Genomic DNA, 22,309 nt, shown 5'->3' with positions numbered 1-22,309 from the left:
CCTGATTGTGTGTGCACGTAGAGCTTTGTGGGGAAGAGCGCTCTTAGCTCTCAGAAGCTTCTGTAAAGGGCCCGCGATGCAAGAAAGGTCACGTTCTGAGTGGTCCGTGCCAGACCCAGTAATCCAGGTCGAGCTTCCACCAGTCTTTTGCATGCATCCCCAGGAAGTGCTGGGCAAAGGGAATTTGGTTATCTTAGAAAAGGTAGAGACAGCAAGCAGAATGCAGAGGCAGGAAGTCGATGCTTTGGGCAGAGCCAAACCGAAAGTGAAAGAAACCAGAGCCAAAGGGGGGTTTTAGCTTCTAAATGTACAACTTTATTATTACATTTCTAGTTATGTCGTTTTATGTGATATACTTAGGACCAAGAACTTAATAGACAAGCCCTAATTATGTCCTTGGGTTGATGTGGTTTCCAGCCCACCCCAGTGACCCTGTTCCCCTACACCACTCCAGCTCGAGGCACTTGGTGTCACACAGAAAGCAGTAGCTGGCTGGAGAGAGGGGGTCCGAGTCTGAAATCCCCCAGTGAGAGTAAAGAACGGAAGGGAAGCCTCCTTCCTCTCAGCCCCCACCCTCACCCCCCAGGTTAGCACAAGGAAGGAACACACAGGCTTCCGTGAGGGCCACAGTAGGCCTCCGTATCTCACACTGGGTGGCATTTTCTCTACACGCAACCCAGTCTCTTCATTCTGGTTACTTCCTGGCCACACTTAGGATCCCACAAACCGCCCCGTCTTCTGACCTTTGCCCCTCACTTTATGCCTGTAGCAGCCTGAGCACAGAGAGCAGGAGATCCCTCTGACCAGAGGTCTCAGAAGCACCAGAGAGGCCCCAGGAAGCTTTAGAAAACGGCGGCCAGCTGGCTGCCGGTGGGCCTGCCCCCTCTGCCGCCACCACAGCCATGAGGAAGCCCAGGACAGACGCTGCTCTGTGCCGGCACCTGTGCCTGACTTTGCTCGCTGTCCTCTCCCTCCCCCACCCCAACACACATACACAATATATACACGCCATCAGAAGAGGAGTCCAAGCAGGGGACCCACAGGCACAGACTTCCCTGAGCTGGGACGTGCCAAGGCTTGCCAAAGCAGTACAGACAGAGTCCTAAGAGCCCAGAAGACCAGGGACAAGGCCTTTGGCTCTGTCGAGGGTTGTGGGAGGAAACAGCCCCAGCTCTCTAGCCCGGAAGCCTGTGGCAAACGTGCGAGGGAAGCCTCGTCACCTTGAAGACACTTCTACCTCCATATTCCCTTTAGTTACAGAATAGGCTCTTCCCTCCCTCCCTCCTCCAACCCCAACAGTTAAGAAGAATCTGGTGCCATGTACACGGTAGAGGGAGAAGGCACATCTTCAGCCTAGACCCTGCCAAGTCCATCAAGGGCAAGCATCAGTCCCCAGCTCCTCCAGCCCCACCAGTGGTACCCCTACCTCCCCAGCCAGAGAGGTCGCCCGCCCCAGGACAGAAAGGAATCTGGACATATTATTTGAAGGGCAGTAAAGGAGTCTGTGGCGCAGACCCCAGTCACAGGGCCCAGCCCTCCAGGGATGGAGAACGCAGGGTGGAGCGGACGGGGGTGCTCTTTAATCACGACTCCCCACCAGCTGCAGCACAAAGGTGAAGATGTAGATGATGTCCGTGTAGATCTGCAGGGCTCCAGTGATGTATTCCTCTGGGCTGATAGTGTGCTTCCGGTTCCCTAGGACCAGCTGCGTGTCATAAGCCAGGAACTGCAGGAAAGGAAAGGGGTGGGTACGAGTGAGGCCCCAAGGTTACCGTGCCAGAACTCGTCTCTGGTCAGTAGACATGTCCCCGGAGCCCCCTTGCCATGCAGTGTGCTTCGGGGAGACATTAATGAAGGGCACAACACACGGCCTCTGCCCTCGAGCAGTTCACGGCCTAGAAAGGGAGAGGAGCTGTCTCTGCTTGCGGCTGCTGGGTGTTCTGCAGCAGGCGGTGCGAACAGAAGGCAGTGGGGAGGCGGAAGGGTAACTGTGGCCACACTCCCTGCCTCCCAAGCCTCTCGACTTCGTGCCCCATGGGCTCAGTCCCCGCCCTCCCCTCGGCTCCCTCCCCAGAGGGGCAGGGCCTTACTCACCAAGGTGAAGCAAATGGCCCCCAGAGCAGCATAAACCATGTGGAGCCAGTAGATCTGGGGAAAGGGAACAGGGGTGGTGTTAGAAATCTCAGCAAAGCAGGGACTCAGGTGGGCTGTCAGGACCAGCTTCCCTGGGAAGCTGCGTCCAAGTAGGTAAGTCCAGGAAGCTTCCTACATGAAAGGACTGCCTCTGCCTTACAGACCCTGGAAGGAATTCAGAATGGTAACAAACATATGTGGCAGAGACAGCACGGCCTGTCCTCCAATGGCCATATATATAAACACCAGTCTCCAAAGTGAGCTAAGGTACAAAGGTGTGCGTTATATTTCTGGAAAAAAGAAGGTAGCTGAATTACAGCCATGGCAAGGGCGGACTCGGGCACACACGGGTTGAAGAGCCCATCACCTTTCCGAAGGATTATGACTTAGTCAGCCCTTAGTCAGGAGACTAAGGGCTGGAGGGAAGTCCCCGCCCACCTTGATGAACGTCAGAATCACAGGGCACCCCCAGGGCAGCCCTGCTCAACAGCCTTCCAGGTGCCTGTCCACAGAAGGGCGGGCCAGCCCTCCTGGCCATAGGCTTCCCCTTGTCGCACTGTTCTCCCCTCTGCCGTGACACTCCCCTCGACCCAGGGGCCTCACGCTCACCCCCAGCTGTCAGGAATAAAAGAGGGGTTGGATACAGTGACCCCTAAGGTTCCTTCCGCCCCAGCCCATCTCTTTGGTCCCCTAGCTTCCTCTCCCAGGCTGCCCCCTAGACCCTGGTCTCAGCTGTCAGCTAGTTCTCACCCAGTGCTCCCCGTAGGAATTCCGTGGTGCTGGCCAAGGCCGCAGGTGCTACGGCTCGCGGGGCCCTCTGGGGCTAGAGGAACTACACCCTGACCCACAGGAAGCGGCTTCAGCACTGGTCCCTCTGCCAGCCAGTTGAGAGGCCTGTGAGGCCTGCCACTCATTATCCAGAAAGTCTCCTCTGGGCACTGAGCTCGCTGCCTGACCCCAGCTCTCCCAAGGCACTCACGTAGTTAAAGGACAGCACAATGGCCGTGACGATCCCAGTCACCATCATCACAATTCCCAGGACACAGAAGAGGCCTGTGCACGAGGTGAAGTCCACCTGCCAGAAAGAAAGAAGGAGGCTCCTATCGGACAAGTGTCACGCTGGCAGCCCAACGGAACTGGCCCTGCCTCCCCCACCCGGGAGTCCCAGTGCCGCCGCCTGGGACATGGGAGTGACAGTGGCATTGTGAGGGCAGACAGAGGAAGCAGTTTCGGAGGTGTGGCAGCTATGAAGGGAAGGGGATTAGGGCCTCTAAGGGAAACCCCCAGTGTAGGGGTCTGGGCCTTCCCAGGCCTGCCCAAATGCCCAGCCTTAAGGGCCAGCTCTGTTAAGGGCAGGGCCCTCTGTGCCCTCACCTTGGTCTGGAAGCAGAAGATGGTGACTGAAATGGACACCACGGCCGTGATGATCATTGCGATGATGACGGCGTTTGTTTGATACATACTGAAGGGAAGGAGTTGGGAGAGGCCAGAGGCATTAGCCACATATGGCTGACTTCAGAACCATCACTTCCGGAAGAACCCTGCCCAGAGTCCCCCTGCAAACGGCTGCCAGCCCAGGGACGCCCCACACCCCCGTAACACACACTTCCCAGGGGCACAGTGGTTTGTCCATGAATGTACCTGGAAATGGTGCCGGTCATGAGTCCCAGGGCAAGAGTCTGAGCGAAGGAGAGAGACAAGAGTGAAACACTAAAAAAAGGCATGGCCACGGAGGAGTGTCAGAGCGGGGGCTAAATGTGGCTGAGGAGACCCCAGCAACAGTCAGGATGAGGTGGCGGAGAAAACCCATCTCCCACGGTGGCACCCCCTGCCTTCCCTGGGCCTGACCCTCACCCCCCCGCCATACCCCCGCCACCCTCCTCACTTACAAACAGGGTCAGCAGGATGAGGTTCCATGGGAAACGGCGTCTGAGGGGAGAGAAACTAGAATTAAGTGACGGCCGGCCAGGTATGAGCGAGTCCTTAGCAGAAGGACTCGAGGCTCGGTGCCTAGAGATTTAGGCTTTGATTGGGGGAGGGGAGGCTGGCTGGGCCCTGGTACCTGCTCAGGTGTTCTGTGCAGGGACAACAGGGCAGTAGGACAGACCTGGGCTGTGTAGCCACAAGGACCTGGATGGTTTGCAGCTCTTACACTTTGTGTGTGACAAAGTTACTCAGCCTTTCTGAGCCTTTGGTTCTTCCTATTTGTTAAATGGTTAGAATGTTACATATCCTGCAGAGTAGCTGTAAGAGTAAGGGCTACATAGCTTAATAGATTCACAGAGACAAGGTATTTGTTTTTCAAATTTTAAGAGAAAGTTTACTTAAAAAGTTACAGTGGTAGCAAAAATGAGCTGGCTGGGCTGCGTAGTGACGGGGGCAGAAGGGCCGGGCTGCGTAGTGACGGGGGCAGAAGAAGGGCCGGGCTGCGTAGTGACGGGGGCAGAAGAAGGGCCGGGCTGTGTAGTGAGGGGGGCAGAAGAAGGGCCGGGCTGCGTAGTGACGGGGGCAGAAGAAGGGCCGGGCTGCGTAGTGACGGGGGCAGAAGGGCTGGGCTCTGTAGTGACAGGGGCAGAAGGGCTGGGCTCTGTAGTGACGGGGGCAGAAGGGCTGGGCTGCGTAGTGACGGGGGCAGAAGGGCTGGGCCCTTAGAGCTTAGGAGACAGAGGGCAAAGGTAATGCCCTAAGAGGAAGAAGAGAGGGAAGGTGCCAGATGGCACTTTGTACACTCCTGTAAGTAGCTATCATCCTCATTACTGCTTCTAACTCTCCATTTGGCTGCTATAAGGAGTCCCCTTTCTACTCAAAATATTTGGCTCCACTCCTGCCCCCTGCCGTGCCTTCTCCCTAAGTGTCTGGGACTCACCTGGGTCCCTGGCAGCAGATGAGGGTCAGGTAGGTAGCCAGGAAGACACCACTGGGGAGAAAGAGACGGGAAGTCGTCCACAGGCCGGACCCGCTCCTCGGGCCTTCCTGGCCCAGCCTGGCAGCATTCGCCAGGCCGGCAGGTTGGAGGCCCACAGAGCTGCTTGGAAGTCCGTGGGGAAGTCCCTACAGGAGGAGGTTGCCCAGCCAAGGGCCCTGAACCTCTGTAGCAGGGGTTTAGCCTGGAAGCGGGTGCAGGACGTGGCAGACAGGCTAACAGAACATGGGACGGGACCGTTGTGCTGTGTGAGTGTTGCCACCAGTTCCCCACCCCAGTCCTGTGCTGTGGGCTCCCCACTGGGCACCATACACCCACACTCCCCAACACGGGGCAGCGTGGAGGGCCCTCTGAACAAGTATTTAGGTATTGGAGCCCTGCTCGGAGAAGTCAGATCATTGTCATTCCTCCTCCCTCGCCCCAAGCCGAGGAGCGCGGACTCACTAGGATGCGTAGTAGACAGCCGAGTTTCTCCTCACAAAGTCACCAACAGGCTTCCTGTGGAGCAGGAGAGGATAAGAGCGGAGTCACTGCCATTTCCTCCAGTCACCCACATCCACCTCTTCTTCCAGTCCATCTGAGTAGCAGGCCCACCCCACCCCAGCTCCTGGCCAGTGCCCTGAGACGCCAGATCTCGTTAGAGAGGGGTGGAGAGGCCTAGAGACTCACACAAAGGTGAAGATGGCAATGATGGCCACCGTGATGAGCAGCTGGACGGAGATGATGCTGTAAACCTGGAACACAGATGGGTCACTGTCCCATCCGCCCGCCTCCCGCAGGAAGCAGCCAGTCCGCAGCCCAAGGGACCCAGACTCTCATCCCTGTCTCTTAGTGGTGGAAGGGCCTCCTTAACTTGGGAGGATCCATTCTTTGCTTCCCTTCAAGAGCCCTCCCCGCGGCAGCCAGGTGGACAGGCTGGCTCGGGTACTACACACACCTCAGAGCTGGCCCCCAGCTCCTTGGGGAGAGCTATTTGCTCAGTGTACTGCTTGCTTCCCCTCCACACTGCACGAGCAGCTGTGGCCTTCGCATGTGCAGCACTTCAGGCTGCTATCTGTCAGGTATCGACCTACTCTGAGCAAGATGCTGTGCAGGTGTGAGATGGGGAAGGGAGGGGTGGGCTTTGAGTTGCTTATAGGGGAACAGGAGAAAAGTTTGGGGAGGGCAGAACACTTTGGAGAGCCCGCTGACACTCTCCCAGACTGAATCTGCCCTGTGCCCCAAAACAAGGTCACGGAAAGAGGAGCAAAAGGTTGGGGAACAAGGGTCCGAAGGATGCAGGGCTACAGAGGACCTGGCAGGAAGCAGCTATCTCCGTGGGAACGAGTCCCCAGGGCTAAGTGCTTCCCTGCACCCCCATTCCCACAGCCCAGGCCCAGGTACACCTGCCTCCCAGCCCAGGTCTCACCTTCCGAATGAAGGTGTGTCGGACTTTCCTGTCCTCCCAATCTCCAGTCTCGAAGTTGTCACTCACCGCTCTCTCCCCTGGGCCTGGGGACAGATTACATATGACAACTAGGAACATGTGGCCTCAATCCCAAAGCCTTCATGACATTCTGTCAAGCAGAGCCTCTTGAAATCTCTAGCCAAAGAACAAGTGTTAGAATTGAACTCCTTGCCCAGGCCAGCAGAGTGGCCCAGAGCTGGCCTGGGCCCCATATGGGGCCGTGTGCCCGTCACAGAGGGCTTCCTTAGAGCCCTTCCCTCAGCGTGCATTCCCTGAGGGCTCCTGGGGGAGGGTGCCCAGCCCACACCTGGGTGCTCTGTGTGTGAGCACGTAGTCTCTGGGCTCAGAGCAGGAGACTCAGGGAGAGGAGGAAAAGGAAGGTGGAGACACAGCACACGTGTGTGGAGGGCGGGGACGAGTGCGAAGACCATGGTCTACATCTGGCCCACAGCAGGGCTCAGAGGAAACAGCCATGTCAGGGGTACACGTTCACAGGACAAGGCAGGACTGGAAACGGGACTGAGGCACGGGGACTTGCACCCGCGCTGAGCACGGCCCCATGAGCCCGGCTGTGCTCCAGGCTCCCGCGGCGCTGCAGGGTCCCGGCATTCCTGGCATGCCTCGCATGCCTCCTGGGGAACTCCTTCCAGCAGCCCGCGGGGGCTGCTCAGGCCTCCCGCCGTCCACTCTTCCCTGTGCCTGACCAAACAGCAGTTAACAGCCGGATGACTTCTGCACGTTTACAAAAATCAGATGTTACCTTAAAGGATGACGACTGTCAGCACCGAATTAAAAAAAAAAAGAAAGTGCTTCAGGTTTCAAAGGGAGAGAGGAATCTGGGTGGGGGGCAACTGCCTGGTTACGAATGGGTCTGAGGGTACCAGCTCTGAATAATCAAGTACTTCACCCTGCCACTTTCTTTCTCATGGGACATGTCACTTCTGGAGTATCTTCTTTTTTTCTTTTTTTAATAGAGACCGAGAGAGTCAGAGAGAGGGACAGACAGACAGGAACGGAAAGATGAGAAGCATCAATCATTAGTTTTTCGTTGCACGTTGCGACTCCTTAGTTGCTCATTGATTGCTTTCTCATATGTGCCTTGACCGCGGGCCTTCAGCAGACTGAGTAACCCCTTGCAGGAGCCAGCGACCCTGGGTCCAAGCTGGTGAGCTTTTGCTCAAACCAGATGAGCCCGCGCTCAAGCTAGCGACCTCGGGGTCTCGAACCTGGGTCCTTCCACATCCCAGTCCAACGCTCTATCCACTGCACCACCGCCTGGTCAGGCACTTCTGGAGTATCTTAAGGACTCAGTCTCCCTGCTAAATAAAGGGGCTAACAGGTGCTCCAGGAGGGTCGGTGCAGAGGGGAAAAGTAAGGAGGTAACAAAGATGGGAGACGACCAAATGGTTAACAGGAAGCTGAGAAGGAAGGAAAGGAGGCCCCCTTGTGTGCTGTGAGCACTCCTCCCCACACCCACCCCCAGCCACCTGCAGGGACTCACCATAGTTCATGGGCATCGGGTGAATGGGGGGCATAGGTTGTGGGTAGCCGGAAGGGTGACCATAGCCAGGCTGTGGGTAGGCAGGGTAGGCAGGGTACCCACCGGGCAGGACAGACGGCTGCCCATAGCCCCTCTGGGGCGGGTAGAGGGGGTTGCAGTCCTCATATGGAGGGGGGGCGCTGGGGTTAGACATGGCCACTCAAGGGCTGAGGGGAGACCCCAGCTGCTGGGACCTGAAATGAGAGACGAGAAAGCAGTTATGAGAGCCCAGCCTAGCTCACTCAGCTCCCGGTCCAGGCCGCCTTCGTGGAAGGGGACCCTCATGCATTCTTTCCCGCGGTCATGGGTGTCATCCTCTGCCCACAGGCCAGTCTCCCCACCGCCACAGCGCCCCCTACCCCTCGCCTTCACACCAGCTTTCTGTCCACAGCCCCCCTCACTCAGCAGCATCCTGCTGGGGTGGGGATGGGGGAGGAGGGCAGGGAGCAGGAGCCCAGAGAGGTCACTGGGCATCAGTGGGATAGGCGATGAGGATCAGGGCCCGGGAACTCCCCTGTGATCACCGTCCGGGAGAAACCGATGGCCCAGAAAAGCCTGGTGAATCACAGCGCCAGCTGGGACCCACTGAAGGGCCAGCCCAGCCCCCATGGCAGCTGGCAGGGGCTCAGGCCTGAGAGGCAGAGCTGGGGAGGAGCCAAGGCAGAGGGAGGCTGGGGGAGGGGGCAGAGGACAACAAGCCAGCCCTGGTGCTGGAGCCACCAGGCCCAGAGTGGGAGGGCGGACAGCCCATGGACAGTGGCAGGCTGAGTCAGGGGGTGCCTGAGGCCTGGGGGAGTGGGGCCGTGGAACTGGCCACCAGAGGTGGCAGGCAGCACAGAAGGACAGGCCTGAGACAGGACTATCTGGTTCCTTAAAATAACCACCCAGCCGTGTCAGATGGGTGTGTGGCAGCCACGACGGCCACTGCTCTCTGCACACCTGGCCAGGAAGTGGAAGCCCCCTGGGGGGGAGACACACGTTTGAACCCCAGGGTCTCTGGTGTCCCTGTGATTCCCACCTGTCTCCACGCCCCAGGGGCAGTGGCTAGCGGGGAAGAGAGCACAGGATTCATGCCACAAGGTCCAGTCAGTCCCTTCTCGGCGGGAGGAGAGCCCCACAGCCTGGGGAGTGCTGAGGAACAGGCCCCAGATGCTCAGCTCAGATGAGGGATCAGGGCCCCACTGTGAAGGGATTCCCCAGAACCACAGAGCAGCCAGTGAGTGGCACCCCCGGAATCGAGGCCTCAGGGTCCTGGGTATGTGTCCTCTATATTATGCTGTGTTCTTTATGCCTCTTATGTCTTCCGGGCCTGACAGCGATGGGGAGCTTGGAAAGAGCTAAAAGGAGGTCCCTGGAAGGCCCCCGACAGGGATGAGCCCAAAGAGAGTCTAGAGGCAGTGACAGGGCTGGCACCTCCCCCTGGAGCGTCTCCCAAGGGGCCGACCATCAGGCTCCCACAGGGAGGAAGCCCCTTGGACCGGTCAGCAGACAGCCTCTGGAAGGAGAGAAGAACCGGCTCCTCTTTTCAGGGCACACGCACAGTTCAGGGATCAGATCAAGGATGGTCTATCTCCTCTCTCCTGACAACTGGGATATTATCGAGAAGGGAAAGTGGCAGGGAGGGGCGGGGAGGAGGATTGAGTAACAGGCCAGTCTCTAAATGGGTTATTTTGAGCAAAGCTGTTCTCCGTCTTCCCAGAGTAAATGGACCAGCACAGCAAGAATGTGTCAGGTCAGAAATAAGAAAGTGTCCCTGACAGTGAGGGTGCGACACAGCAAAACAGGGAGCAGGGTATCAAAAGTGGGGCCGTGGTGGAGGCCCTGCACAGGGGAGCAGCGTGGCCTGAGGAGGAGATGAACAAGAACAGGGAGAGCTGAAAACTGAGTGTCGTGAGTTTAAGAAACCTTAGATGGTAACCGTTTTGAAAATGTTCTGGGTTTATGTAAGGGCAGTTCATTAGTAATTATATGTGACTCTCCTTAATAGACTGTTAAAAAAGGAAGAAAGAAAAATTGGGGTCCCCTCCCATGAGGCAAGAGGCTCCTTCTTCCTGTACCCCTCTACCTGCCCTCTCCAAAGCCCCATTTTTAATTCCACCAAGAGAACGGTAGTTCGTCTGCAGGAAGGGGGACAGGCAGGTCATCTTTGGCGTCTGGTTATCTGTCATTATTGCCATCATCTCAGCACCCCAGAGCCATCTGATGTCCACCGTGATGGTGGTACACGGGTGAACAGGCTGAGCACAGCCCGAGAGGCACAGGCAAGAAAGGCCCTGTGGCCGGAAGCTGCAGCTGAGCTAACAGCCAGTGTCCCGTACCCGGGTCTCCTGCCTCCTCGGGGTGCACCTCTGCAAGATAAGCGGGAGTGGGCGGATGATCTCTGAGCCCATTGCAAGCTCTAACAGACTGGAATCCTGGGGCTCCCCTGAGAAGCCAGTCTATGCAGCAGCTGCCCTTTACCTGGCCAGCCAGCTGCCCCTCCCTCCTGCCTTCCTCGAAGCCAAGCAGGACAAACAGGTCCCTCCCCAGACTAAGGGGTGAATCAGGGAGAGCAAGGCCAACCGTAGATGGGCCACCAGGACTCCAGGGTTCCAGCCCAGCACAGCGGGCTGCTGACTCACGGGGACTCCCTCTGGACTCCCGCCCCTCCCTCTGACTCTGGTTTCAAAGGAATTTACCAGTACACCTGCCTGCTGGGAGCACAACAGGTCACAGTGCAATTCTATGGGGCCTCAGCCACCAGCCCACGCTCACCAAAGACCGGCACTGACCACTTCGCCTCACTATGCCTCAGTGTCTCCACCTGGAAAATGGGTTTAACACTCTTTTTTTTTTTTTTTTTTACAGAGACAGAGAGTCAGAGAGAGGGACAGATAGGGACAGACAGACAGGAATGGAGAGAGATGAGAAGCATCAATCATCAGGGTTTTTTTGTTGCGACACTTTAGCTGTTCATTGATTGCTCTCTCACATGTGCCTTGACCACGGGCCTTCAGCAGACCGAGCAACCCCCTGCTCGAGCCAGCGACCTTGGGTCCAAGCTGGTGAGCTTTGCTCAAGCCAGATGAGCCCGCGCTCAAGCTGGCGACCTCGGGGTCTCAAACCTGGGTCCTCCGTATCCCAGTCTGATGCTCTATCCACTGCGCCACTGCCTGGTCAGGCGGGTTTAACACTCTTATTAGTGTTGTAAAAATTAAATAAGACACACAGAACACTTAGAATGGTGCCTGATCTCTGATAAACAGTAAATATTGACTATTTTTAGTTATTATTTCATTAAATCCTCACAATAGCCCAGCAGGGTAAATAATGTTATTATCTCTCTTTACAAATGAAGGAATGGAGGCTTAGAAGAGTTAAGTCACTTGCCCAAGTTTACTTAGCTCGAGTATGAGGAAGTCGAGATTTGAGCTCCAAGACCAACGCCAGAGCCCATGCTCTTACAACCCTGCCCCGACCCCTCATCTGAACACCGTCTACCCAGACTGCTCATCACTTCTCAGGGCTGGCTTCTAGCCTGCGACCCTCTGATGGCAATGCAGAGCTTATGTAGCAAGTGGATTTGCTACATAACCATTCAGTCCCTTCCATCATCCCCACAGCTCCCTGTGCCACCGCCAGCAGGAAAAGCAGGTTGTCAGAGATAGAGATTCTTACATGTAAGAGCTGAAATGAAACTCACTCAGCTACGGCAAGCCCTCCCCCTCACTGCCAACCAGACAGCCATGTCTGGTGCAGGGAGCTTGTTCACAAAGCTGGGCCTGGGGTTGGGCCTGCATCCCAGAGCTCCGGTGCTGAGGCCTGGGCCCAGGAGAGGGGGTGACCAGGCCCATCAGGGGAGTGGCTGAGATCAGCCACACTCACCTCTGAGCAATGCCAGACGGGCAGGAGCCTCAGGGTGAGGGCTGCCAGCACTGGCAGCTCCTGAGCCCGCTCCCTAGCGGGTGCCTGACCTACATGACAGGCCTGGCCACCTCCTCGTCCGGCCTCAGCTAGGGATGAGGTCTGGGGCTGGCACTGGCGTCGCAGTAGGGAAAGGCGGAAGTGATCTGTGTTTACTTTCACAGCTATGACTACAGGTGGGAGCTGGAGCAGAATGCAGGGTTGAAAGGGAAGGAGAGGAGAGAGGAGGGGGAAGATCCGGAGGCAGAATAAGGATGATTCATGCCCGAAGACTAGAAATCAGGAGCCAGGTCATCTGGGCTGCTGGTGGAGGGGCTCAGTCTCCGGGGCCAGTAAAGGGCCATTACGGCTCCCCAGTGGAAGCTGGGATTTTCCTAAAACACAGTGAGCATTCAGCTTCTGCTGGATGCGCTCCAGTGACGGGGCCGCAGTATTCCACTCTCAGGCCGCCTGGAGCACCAGAAGGTTCTTCAGGATGCCTGTTACCGAGACATTCAGATTCGGCCCTGTCCTTGCCACATTACAGACCTAAGCTTGCTCCCTCTTTTACGGCTCCCAACCCCTCATCAGGAAGGAGCCAGATCCTCTCCTTTCTCCTCAGGACCCCCAGTCCCAACCACCACAACAGCAGAAGTGGGTGCGCTCAAACACAAAACTTGTTGGCTGTCAAGGTCTTCAGGTGCAGCCTTGAGGAAGTATCTCCTTCTGTGGCCACCATGCTCCTAGCCACCTGAGGCCCAGGCTCAGGCCCCCCTGAGGGCGTCAGAAGGGTTAAGGCTCTGGAATCTGCAGAGGCCTGTGCTACTGGGGTTACGGCAAGAGGGTGTGTGTTGGAGGGAGGGATGGAAAGGAGCAGCTGACTGGTCCAGGCAGTGTGCCCTCCTCCCTGCCAGGAACGGATGCCCAGAGCCAGAATGGAAAGAATAGCTCAGAGTGCACATCTCAGGAAACCCCACCCAGCAGGCGCAGGAAGGCAGCCCGGGCCCACTGTGGCCAGGTCTCTTATAAGTCTCTTTATTTCACTCTTCCTTTATCTGTCCCAACTCCCCCAGCTCTCTCCCCTCCCCCCAAAGAAAACTCTTGACCCTTCTACACCAGCAAATAACCACCAGGGCAGAGGAGTAAAAAGATTCACCCAGGAGTGTCTGGGCAAGTCACCAGGCCTGATGCATGCAGACCAAGGGGCCCAGAATCAACTTATCCTTCTGTCCACCTGGCCCCTGGGATTAACAGGATGATGCTGAGCAGATCTAAAACCTGGAACGTCACAGCTGGAATGGACTTTAGAAATCATATGCTCATTTGACAGACACCGAAACCCCAGAGCCAAGAAAGTTCCCTCCCCAACCCATGACAAGCCTTCCGGGTCATGGGTTTAGAACTTCAGTCCCAGGCCTGCCCACTGTCTGAGAACTCAGAGAAACAGTAGGCAGCACACACGCTGCCCAGGCAGGGCTAGCACAGTCCACCATTTCCCCAGTTCTCTGTGCTCTCCTGCTCAGAAACAGATGAGACTGTCAACCCATGACTTCCTTCCCAGCCGCCCACCCCCGTCTCTAGCCAAGGTGATGCCTCTCCCCAGTCAGAGACTTAAGATGGTGGCTCCAGTCTCCAAAGAAGGGGAGGCTGTGCTGGAGAGCAGGGAGCACCCAGGCACCCACACCTCCCTGTCACCCTCTGTGAGGGCAGAACTGTGTCATCAGTGTGGCTAATCTCAGAGCCCAGGCCAGCCAGGGGTCAGAATGGCCTGGGAGTGCAGATAAGGAATGGGGAAGCCAGTAGCAGGCAGGGAAGGAAGAGCCACTCACACTAAGGAGGCAGTACTGTGTACTCAGGACTTAGGCATATAGGATCTTCACAACCGCCCTCTCAGACGCACAGTCTTTTCCCCACTCTACAGATGGCAAAACTGAAATCCAGAGGAAAACAGATTGCTAAGGTCCCATAGCAGGTGAACAGCAGATATGGGTTTGAACCCAGATCTGATGTCGGATTTTACACCTGCCTGGAGCAGAGATGCCTCTAGGACTCCCCCACAGTCACCTGTGTGATGAGGTCAACACCCAGGCAGGGCGGGCTGAGGTAAAAAGATCTTTGCTGTTGATTGATAACAGTCCCTTTCCACTTGTAGAAAGTCAAAGCAAGCCTAAGACCCGGATCAGGAGGCAGGAAACCGAGTTCTTGTCCTGGCCCTGGTCCTGCCTCCACTGTGTGAGTCGGGATAGGCCACTTCACATCTCTGGACTCAGTTTTCTGATCCATGAACGAGTACACTGAACCAAGAGATCAAAGTCCAACTCTAACAGTCTCTGATTCTAAATGAACAGCCTAACAAACCAGAAGAGGAGGCTTCAGGGCAGAATGACCTACTTCCTGAAGAATCTAGGCTGAGGTCACTACTCCTGTTAGCTGGTCTGAAGAACCGTCTACAGAGGCAGAGGCATGCGGCATGTTCTGGGTATTGCCCTGTGGACCCTATGGCCATCGTCTCCCAGGAACTCATTCATCCCAGAATATGCAAAGAAACGGGGTAGCACTAGAAAAGAAAGAACAAGGCAGAAAGTCAAGCACCCCGGGTTTAAGTTCTAACTCTACCACTGACTAGTTGTGGGAATCCAAGCAAATGATCTCCCTTTCCCCCAGATCAGCCTACATGTGGGAGAGGAGGAGGGGCTAGTTACCCAGAAGCGGAGAATGGAGAGCTAGAATCAAGTCAGGCATTTCCCGGAATCCAGGCAAATGATCTCCCTTTTCTCCAAATCAGCCCACAGGGGGAAGAGGAGGAGGGGCTAGTTAGCCGGAAGCAAAGAGTGGAGAGCTAGCATCAAGTCAGGCACTTCCCATACTGCTTTAAGGAACACTGCATCGGGGATGGGGATGAAGAGCTCTGAAAACAGGTCAGTCTGAAGAACAATCCATGTCCCCTTTGGAAGCTCACAAGGCTCAGTGGCGCACTAGGCCGCTGCGAAGTGCTGCAGCGAGCAAACCTGCTCAACTTTGTGTCCTTCACATTTTCTTAAGCTCAAAACATTTTTATCCCAGCACACCTAATTAATAATATCCTACGGGATGCTGACCTTTGTTTTACAGATAGACCCAACCTTGAGAATGATTCATGTCCTAACTCATGTCTTTTTTTTTAATTGGGGTATAACTGACATAACATTATGGAAGTGTCAAGTGTACAACAACTGAATATTTGTGTACACTGCAAAATGATCACAATTAGTTATCCATCACTATACAAACGTACAAAATGTTTTTGTGACAAGGACTTTTAAGAGTTGCTGAGCAACTTTCAAACACGCACTACCATATTATTGACTAAGTCCTCACAGCTTAACCCCTGGCCTCACAGCCCCTCAGAGCGGCCACATGTAGCACAGGCGTGCCCCCACACTCAGGGAGTCAGCTCGATGCCTGGACCCTGGTGCAAGGGTCCTTTCTCTCCTGCCCCCATCCTGTCCTCTGCCCTCAGCTGCTATGATAAAAAGCAATTTTATTGATTGATTTTTAGAGAAGAGAGAGAGAGACAGGAACTGTTCCCACATGTGCCCTGACTGGGAATCAAACCCGCAGCCCCTGCGCTCAGGCCGACACTCAAAGCAACCGAGCTGTCTGGCCAGGGCCACCCAGCTGACACCATAATCTCCACAGTGGATTTACTGCCAGGGGCCGGGTGACATCTCCAACCAGCAGAGAATCAGGAGGCTGGCATTCACTGACATCACCTTAATGTAACAGGAAAAAGTACAAACCATTACACACAAGAATAAGGATTCATTCCTAGCTTCCTCCCCGGCCACTGCATTGCGTACCCTCTAGGTACAGAGCACTGTGACCTATGGACTTCTGGATATCATTTCTACTTTAAAACAAAACCCAGGTTTTGGCCTAGAATTCCAAAATCTTAGGGTTGGAAGATTCTGTCAAGGTCCTCCTCTCCAAGGCATGCCCAGTGGAATGCTCTAGAAAGCCCACATCAGACTGCTAGCACAGGCTTCCTCCCAGAGAGCTGACTATACGCCTCCACTCTCCGGCCCTCCCAGGGTGGCCCGCTCAGGACACACACTGTGTGTCCCTTCTCTGCGGCTTCTGCTCTCCCTGCAAGGCCCAGGGTGAGAAGTTTGGGGGCTGGAGAACTCGGAGGTGGATGGCTTCCGGCCAAGGCCCCCATTCCCATGGGAGGAAGCTAAGCTCAGGTGCCTATTACCTCAGCTCATGACATGAGTTGTCCCCACACTTAAGGTGTAACCCGTCATTACTTCTCTGACGTGCCCCTTTTTACAAGTGAGACTCTGAAGTCATGGCTTAAGAAGACAGAGGAAATCAGGGCCCTTGACACTGTGTGGCCTCACCACTTTTTTCTAGGTTACAAACTGGGTCTCTGGGTCCTCATAACTGGAGAGACGGGGAGAGCAGGCAGGTGAGAAGGAAGCATGGCTGCCTCGTTCGTTCCTGACAAAGCAGCACCAAGGAGGCACCGAGCTCCCCTGCCACCACTGGCCAGGCCAAAGGACCAGCTCTGAAACCAAAGCTCACCAGTGAGATGAATATTTCAGGGCCCCAGAGAACTGGACACCTGAAGGAACTTCCATGACATGGGGCTCTGACCCTGGTTCCCAGGCCTCCTACCCCCACTTATCTCATGTCCAGGTTCCCCGGCTAGAAGGCTACAGGTTAGGGGCCACAGTGGGCTGAGAGATGGAGACCCACCGCAGAGGACGAGACTGTCAGGCGCTGAGGGTCAGGCCTCCCAGCATTCTTCCTCTACTTGCCGTCCCACTGTCCCCTGGCTCCTTCCCCAGGCTCCACTTGTTTACCCCTTGCCGGTTTCCCTGCTGACTTTTTACTCTGACCCAGAGGCCAGGAGGAGGGCAGTACTACCCCTGTAGCCTTCTGAACCCAACCCGGGGGTTGTGGCAGGAAGCAGGCAAGGTAAGGCAAAGCCATGGTGACAGAGGTGGCCGCTCCCCCAGGCCAAGGCCGGAGGCTGCTCACTGTTCGGCCCAGTCTCCCTACTCACTAGAAGACTCCTTCACCTCCAAACACCGAGGCTGGCACCAGGAGCAAGCGGGGCCGGGCTGGGGGCCTGCGCCACCGCCTGCTTCCACCAGCTGAGGGCCGGGAGAGCCCTCATTCCACGCACAGCTGGCCACTCTGGGGCTGGCACTGTGGACACGCCCTGCGACAGACACGCGCCAGAAGGAGGGACACATGACACCCTCAGACCCTGGCCCGCTCGCCGGGGCCCACAACCAGCCGCTCGGTTCCCAAGGATAAAGAGGCGACACTCGCCTTCCCCGGGCGCACAGGGAAAGCGAAACTCCAGCAGGGAGAGCGACAGATCCCCGTTATGGCACTGGCTCCCTTCCCCCCGGCCCGCCTCACACTCCCAAGAAAGTTTGGGGCCCAGGCCCAGCACCGCCCCAGGCCGGGCTCTGTCCCCGCCGGCCCGCAGTCCCCAACTCCCGCCGGCCGTTGCCCCCTGGCTTGCCTGGCGGATTCCGACGGCGCGTTCCCGGCCTCCAGGCGTCGCAAGTCCGGCACCGCCCGCTCTGGCCTGGGCTGGGCTGGGGCTCCGCGCCCCGCCCCGTCGCGTCTGCCCTCGTGGGGCGGGGCTTCGGGCGCCGCCAGTGGGCGCTGGGGTCCGCCCCGGTCCCGCCCGCGCCCGCCCTGGGGCCGCGAGGAATTTGCTAGCATTGTCCGAGTTACAGGCAATACTTGATCATTGATGGAAACTTCGAAAACAGAAGTAGAGGAGGAAAAGCACTTCATTCTACCGCTTCCTCAGTCCCAGCGGGAAGCGCTTGCTTTTGGTGTTTCTTTGCCTCTAAGTATTTTACCTGTTTTTCTCAAGTGAGGTCATATTGTCAGATACGTTTTATTGCTTTTCTTTTCACTCAGTATTTTATCACAAGCATTTTCTTGTCATTAAATAGTATTCAAAAGTACACTGCTAATGCCTCAAAAGTATTCTATCGCTTAGCTATGCTAACTTATTAAATCGGTTTCTTACTGGACATTACATTTTCCCCCCATTTTTTCATTATTAGATGTAAGTTCGTGATGAACATCTTTGACAATTCTAAGCTTTGAAGCCAAAAGCACTTTTAAATTTAAAGACTTCAAACTTCCCTACATAGAGGTGGCATTTGGAACCAGTGTCCCTGGCGGTAAGACATTTCCTGTTAGAAGTTGCTTCAACCAGGAAAGCAGCTGTTAAGAGAGTCCTGAATTACTACTGTTAGCGCACAGCCCTGGCGGAAAGGTTTGCACCTGCCTCTCGACCCTCACAGCCGCAAATGGAAGAAAGCACAATCAGTCCCACCTTAGAGCCGGGGAAATGAGTTCACAGGAGTTTTGAAACATTGGGTGAGTTTGCATAGTTCCCAAGTGCATTATCTTTTTTCATTACACCAAGGCTGCCGCTGCTGGTAGCCAAACAGCTTTATTTAAGGTGCTTATCTCGTGCTAATAGCTACAGATCAACACTACCCCTAGTCTTTCACAGCCTGCTGACCCTTTTCCTTTTTTGAGTGGATTGAGGGTTGACTTGATAAAACACAAAAGGGAAAGTAATGTGCTTACTAGTAAGCATAGTAAACAAAGTTGCCACTTAGATTGTGTATTACAGACCAATCAAAATAGAAATGTTTCCCTGGCCGGTTGGCTCAGTGGTAGAGTGTCGGCCTGGCGTGCAGGAATCCCGGGATCGATTTCCGACCAGGGCACACAGGAGAAGCGCCCATCTGCTTCTCCACCCCTCCCCCTCTCCTTCCTTTCTGTCTCTCTCTTCTCCTCCAGCAGCCAAGGCTCCATTGGAGCAAAAGTTGGCCAGGGCGCTGAGGATGGCTCTGTGGCCTCTGCCTCAGGCGCTAGAATGGCTCTGGATACAACAGAGCAACTCCCCAGATGGGCAGAGAATCACCCCCTGGTGGGCATGCCTGGTGGATCCGGTCGGGCGCATGTGGGAGTCTGTCTGCCTGCCCGTTTCCAACTTCAGAAAAATACAAAAAAAAAAAAAATAGAAATGTTGGCCTGACCAGGTGGTGGCGCAGTGGATAGAGTGTCGGACTGGGACGTGGAGGACCCAGGTTCGAGACCCTGAGGTCACCAGCTTGAGCGCGGGCTCATCTGGTTTGAGCAAGGCTCACCAGCTTGAGCCCAAGGTTGAAGGCTCGAGCAAGGGGTTACTCGGTCTGCTGTAGCCCCCCGGTCAGGGCACATATGAAAAAGCAATCAATGAACAACTAAGGAGCTGCAATGAAGAATTGATGTTTCTCATCTCTCTCCCTTACTGTCTGTCTGTCCCTCTCTGGTCTCTGCCACAAAAAAAAAAAAAAAAAGGAAAGAAAAGAAAAGAAATGTTGGGTTTTTTTTTAAAGATTGCCTTCCCCCCACCACACACACACTGTATGTTTATTTGTGTAGATAGATGTAACTTAACTAGGTGGACATCATGGTGGGCAAACTCCCCCAGCCACCCCAACCCTTCAATATAGGTTCAATTTCTAGGGACAAAAAATCTCATTTTAAGAAGTTTCCTCTCTGCCCTGGCCGGTTTGCTCAGTGGTAGAGCGTCGGCCTGGCGTGCGGGGGACCCGGGTTTGATTCCCGGCCAGGGCACATAGGAGAAGCGCCCATTTGCTTCTCCACCCCCACCCCCACCCTTCCTCTCTGTCTCTCTCTTCCCCTCCCGCAGCCGAGGCTCCATTGGAGCAAAGATGGCCCAGGCACTGGGGATGGCTCCTTGGCCTCTGCCCCAGGCGCTAGAGTGGCTCTGGTCGCAGCAGAGCGATGCCCCGGAGGGGCAGAGCATCGCCCTCTGGTGGGCAGAGCCTCGCCCCTGGTGGGTGTGCCGGGTGGATCCCGGTCGGGCACATGCGGGAGTCTGTCTGACTGTCTCTCCCCGTTTCCAGCTTCAGAAAAAAAAAAAGAAAAAAAAAAAAAAAAAGTCTCCTCTCAAAAGGTGAGATCACCAGCAAGAGCTCATGGTGTCGATACAGCTGCCTCCCCACATCCCTTTACCACAGCACAGAGCTTTTGGTGACCCGCGGAGCCCTGCAGAATCTGGCCAGATGGCCTGTGTCCCTTCATGCTCTCTACACTTTGGCTCCATCTCCAGGAAGCACCCTCCACTTCCTCGTACTTCCAGAGTGGAGACAGCTTCCAGGAGATTTGTCTGTCAGCCAGCAGTCACATCTGCCCCATGGGAGAGCGGGATATGGGGACACGCACGGACAAACCACACAACCTTCCAGCGTGCTCTTTCTCCTGAGCCCATTTTCTGATCGTGGGATCAAGACCATAATCTTAAAAGAACATCTGAAGCACCAAACCCAGAGTGACAGATTACCATAGGCATTCAATTAATGACACGCCTTCTCTTGACCCCTTTTTAATCCCTGAGTCAACCTAAGAAGTGTCCAAACCTGTAGAGAATTTTTATGAGTTGATTTCAGCCAAACTGACAATAATTGCCAGGAAGCAAAATCTCAGCGGATTGAGAAAATGCTCAGGAGAGTGGCAGTTTGGCCGCTTATTTTACCCATTAGGGTCAAAGGAGGAGCTGGAAGGAGGGGTCACATGAAATCTATTGATGGCAGGTTGGGGGGTTGGGATCCGGAGAAGGCAGAGTGGGAAAAACTCTGGGGCTGGAGAACAAGTAAAAGGGAGAGACACATATTTCTTTCACATTGGCGGGTATAGGATAGTTAACAATTAACGTTTACTGCACATAGAGATGGTATGCGGGGGGGAACAAGATAACGTGAAGGGTTCTGTGGTCTCTGCTCTGGTGGGAGATTAAGCCCTGAGGTGTCTGAAAAAGATTACTCTGACATTCCAAAGGTGTGTTATTTTAGATACAAGAAGACAAGAGAGTCTCATTTAGGGAAAAAATGACTTTTGTCAAGGCCGCTACAGGCTCAGGACATGATTACCCTCCATGACTCACTTTTTTGTTATTGTTGTTCATCCATTTATTTGACTAAACATTCATTTACTTACTCATTTTATATCAGCGGCTCAGAGTCAGAGGTTTCTTTAGAGAAAGGGCAGCGAAAGCTCAGATTCGGGGGCTGACCCCCAGAGCCAGAGAGCCCTCCCTCCATGATTCACTTTGTATTGATATTTAGGAATGTTTATGTTCAGACCATCCTTCATGGTTACTTTCGGTTTCCGTTTATAAAGCCCTCTGTGCGGGTGGGCCTCCTCTGAGCTTGTAAGGTCTGGTGTGTTACTGACTGACTCCCTTTTCATTCACACCTGGATAAAGGAGAAGGGCCTTATCGGTAAGACCCTTAGCAGATTATTAACCTAACCTCTACTTTCTCCCAAGCAGACAGGAGTTTCCGGTTCTGGAGATGACAAACCAAAGGCTCCCAGCCCCTGTCCTCAAGAGACTCAGTCTAGGGGCAGTGGTAACAGATGAGGTCATTACAATGTCCTGTGTTTGTCAAGTGCTGGGATAAAGAAGTGTTGATTCAGTTCTGTGGGATCCCAAAGGACAGAGCTCCTCACCCAGCATGGGGTGGGGTAGGCGTGGGGGTGTTCCTGGAAAGGCTGTTTAGGAGCAGTATCACCTGATTCAAGTGTTAGTGGGTGTTTATGAATCAACCTAGCCACTGCAGGGGCAGGGAAGAAGGTCCTCTCCAGGTAGAGGGAATAGCATATGAAGCAGAGTTTAGAGCTCATTGTTCCAGCAATTCAGGACTGGGCAGGTGGAGTGGGTAGGGTTGGTAAGAAATAGGACTGGGCAAGGAGGCAGAGGACCAGGAATTGAGATTTTTACCCCAAAAGCAATGGGGAGCCATGAGACTGTCAATAGCCATCTAGAAAGGGTTGGAAGGTTGGGGGAGGGGCTTTAACACTGCCCTTAGGACACAGTCCTGGTTACCAGCTTCAGCAAATAAAGATGGGGACAACCAAGCTGATGTAGGAAACATTCAGATCTGTAGAAAATTTGTATCAGAGCTTGTTTAAACTGTTGAATACGGCCTGACCAGGCGGTGGCGCAGTGAGTGTCAGACTGGGATGAGGAGGACACAGGTTTGAGACCCTGAGGTCGCCAGCCGAGTGAAGGCTCATCTGGTTTGAGCAAAGCTCACCAGCTCGGACTCAAGGTCACTGGCTTGAGCAAAGGGTTACTCAGTCTGCTCAAGGCCCACGGTCAAGGCACATGTGAGAAAACAATCAATGAACAACTAAGGTGTCGCAATGAAAAACTGATGATTGATGCTTCTCATCTCTCTCCATTCCTGTCTGTCTGTCCCTGTCTATCCCTCTCTCTTACTCTCTCTCTGTCTCTGAAAAAAGAAACAAAAAACTGTTGAATACGCTGGGGCCGGGAAATAAATTT

General features: G+C 54.9%; 1 protein-coding gene across 1 annotated transcript; it reads right to left on the bottom strand.

Moving 5' to 3' along the window:
* Positions 1–292: 292 nt before the first annotated feature.
* On the bottom strand, positions 293–17,572 carry TMBIM1 (transmembrane BAX inhibitor motif containing 1). The gene is made up of 12 exons (XM_066279624.1): positions 17,444–17,572; positions 8,005–8,237; positions 6,465–6,547; positions 5,726–5,790; positions 5,501–5,554; positions 5,000–5,050; positions 4,023–4,062; positions 3,775–3,812; positions 3,508–3,595; positions 3,113–3,208; positions 2,095–2,148; positions 293–1,726 (listed from the first exon to the last, which is right to left on the bottom strand). Exons 2-12 carry the CDS (start codon positions 8,195–8,197, stop codon positions 1,580–1,582), a joined length of 909 nt encoding a protein of 302 aa, XP_066135721.1. The 5' UTR covers positions 8,198–8,237; positions 17,444–17,572; the 3' UTR covers positions 293–1,579.
* Positions 17,573–22,309: the final 4,737 nt, after the last annotated feature.

Source organism: Saccopteryx bilineata, chromosome 5 (genome assembly GCF_036850765.1).
Source record: "Saccopteryx bilineata isolate mSacBil1 chromosome 5, mSacBil1_pri_phased_curated, whole genome shotgun sequence".
Classification (NCBI taxonomy): domain Eukaryota; kingdom Metazoa; phylum Chordata; class Mammalia; order Chiroptera; family Emballonuridae; genus Saccopteryx; species Saccopteryx bilineata.
Note: the sequence above shows the minus strand (reverse complement) of the source record. Positions and strands in the feature narration are given on the sequence as shown.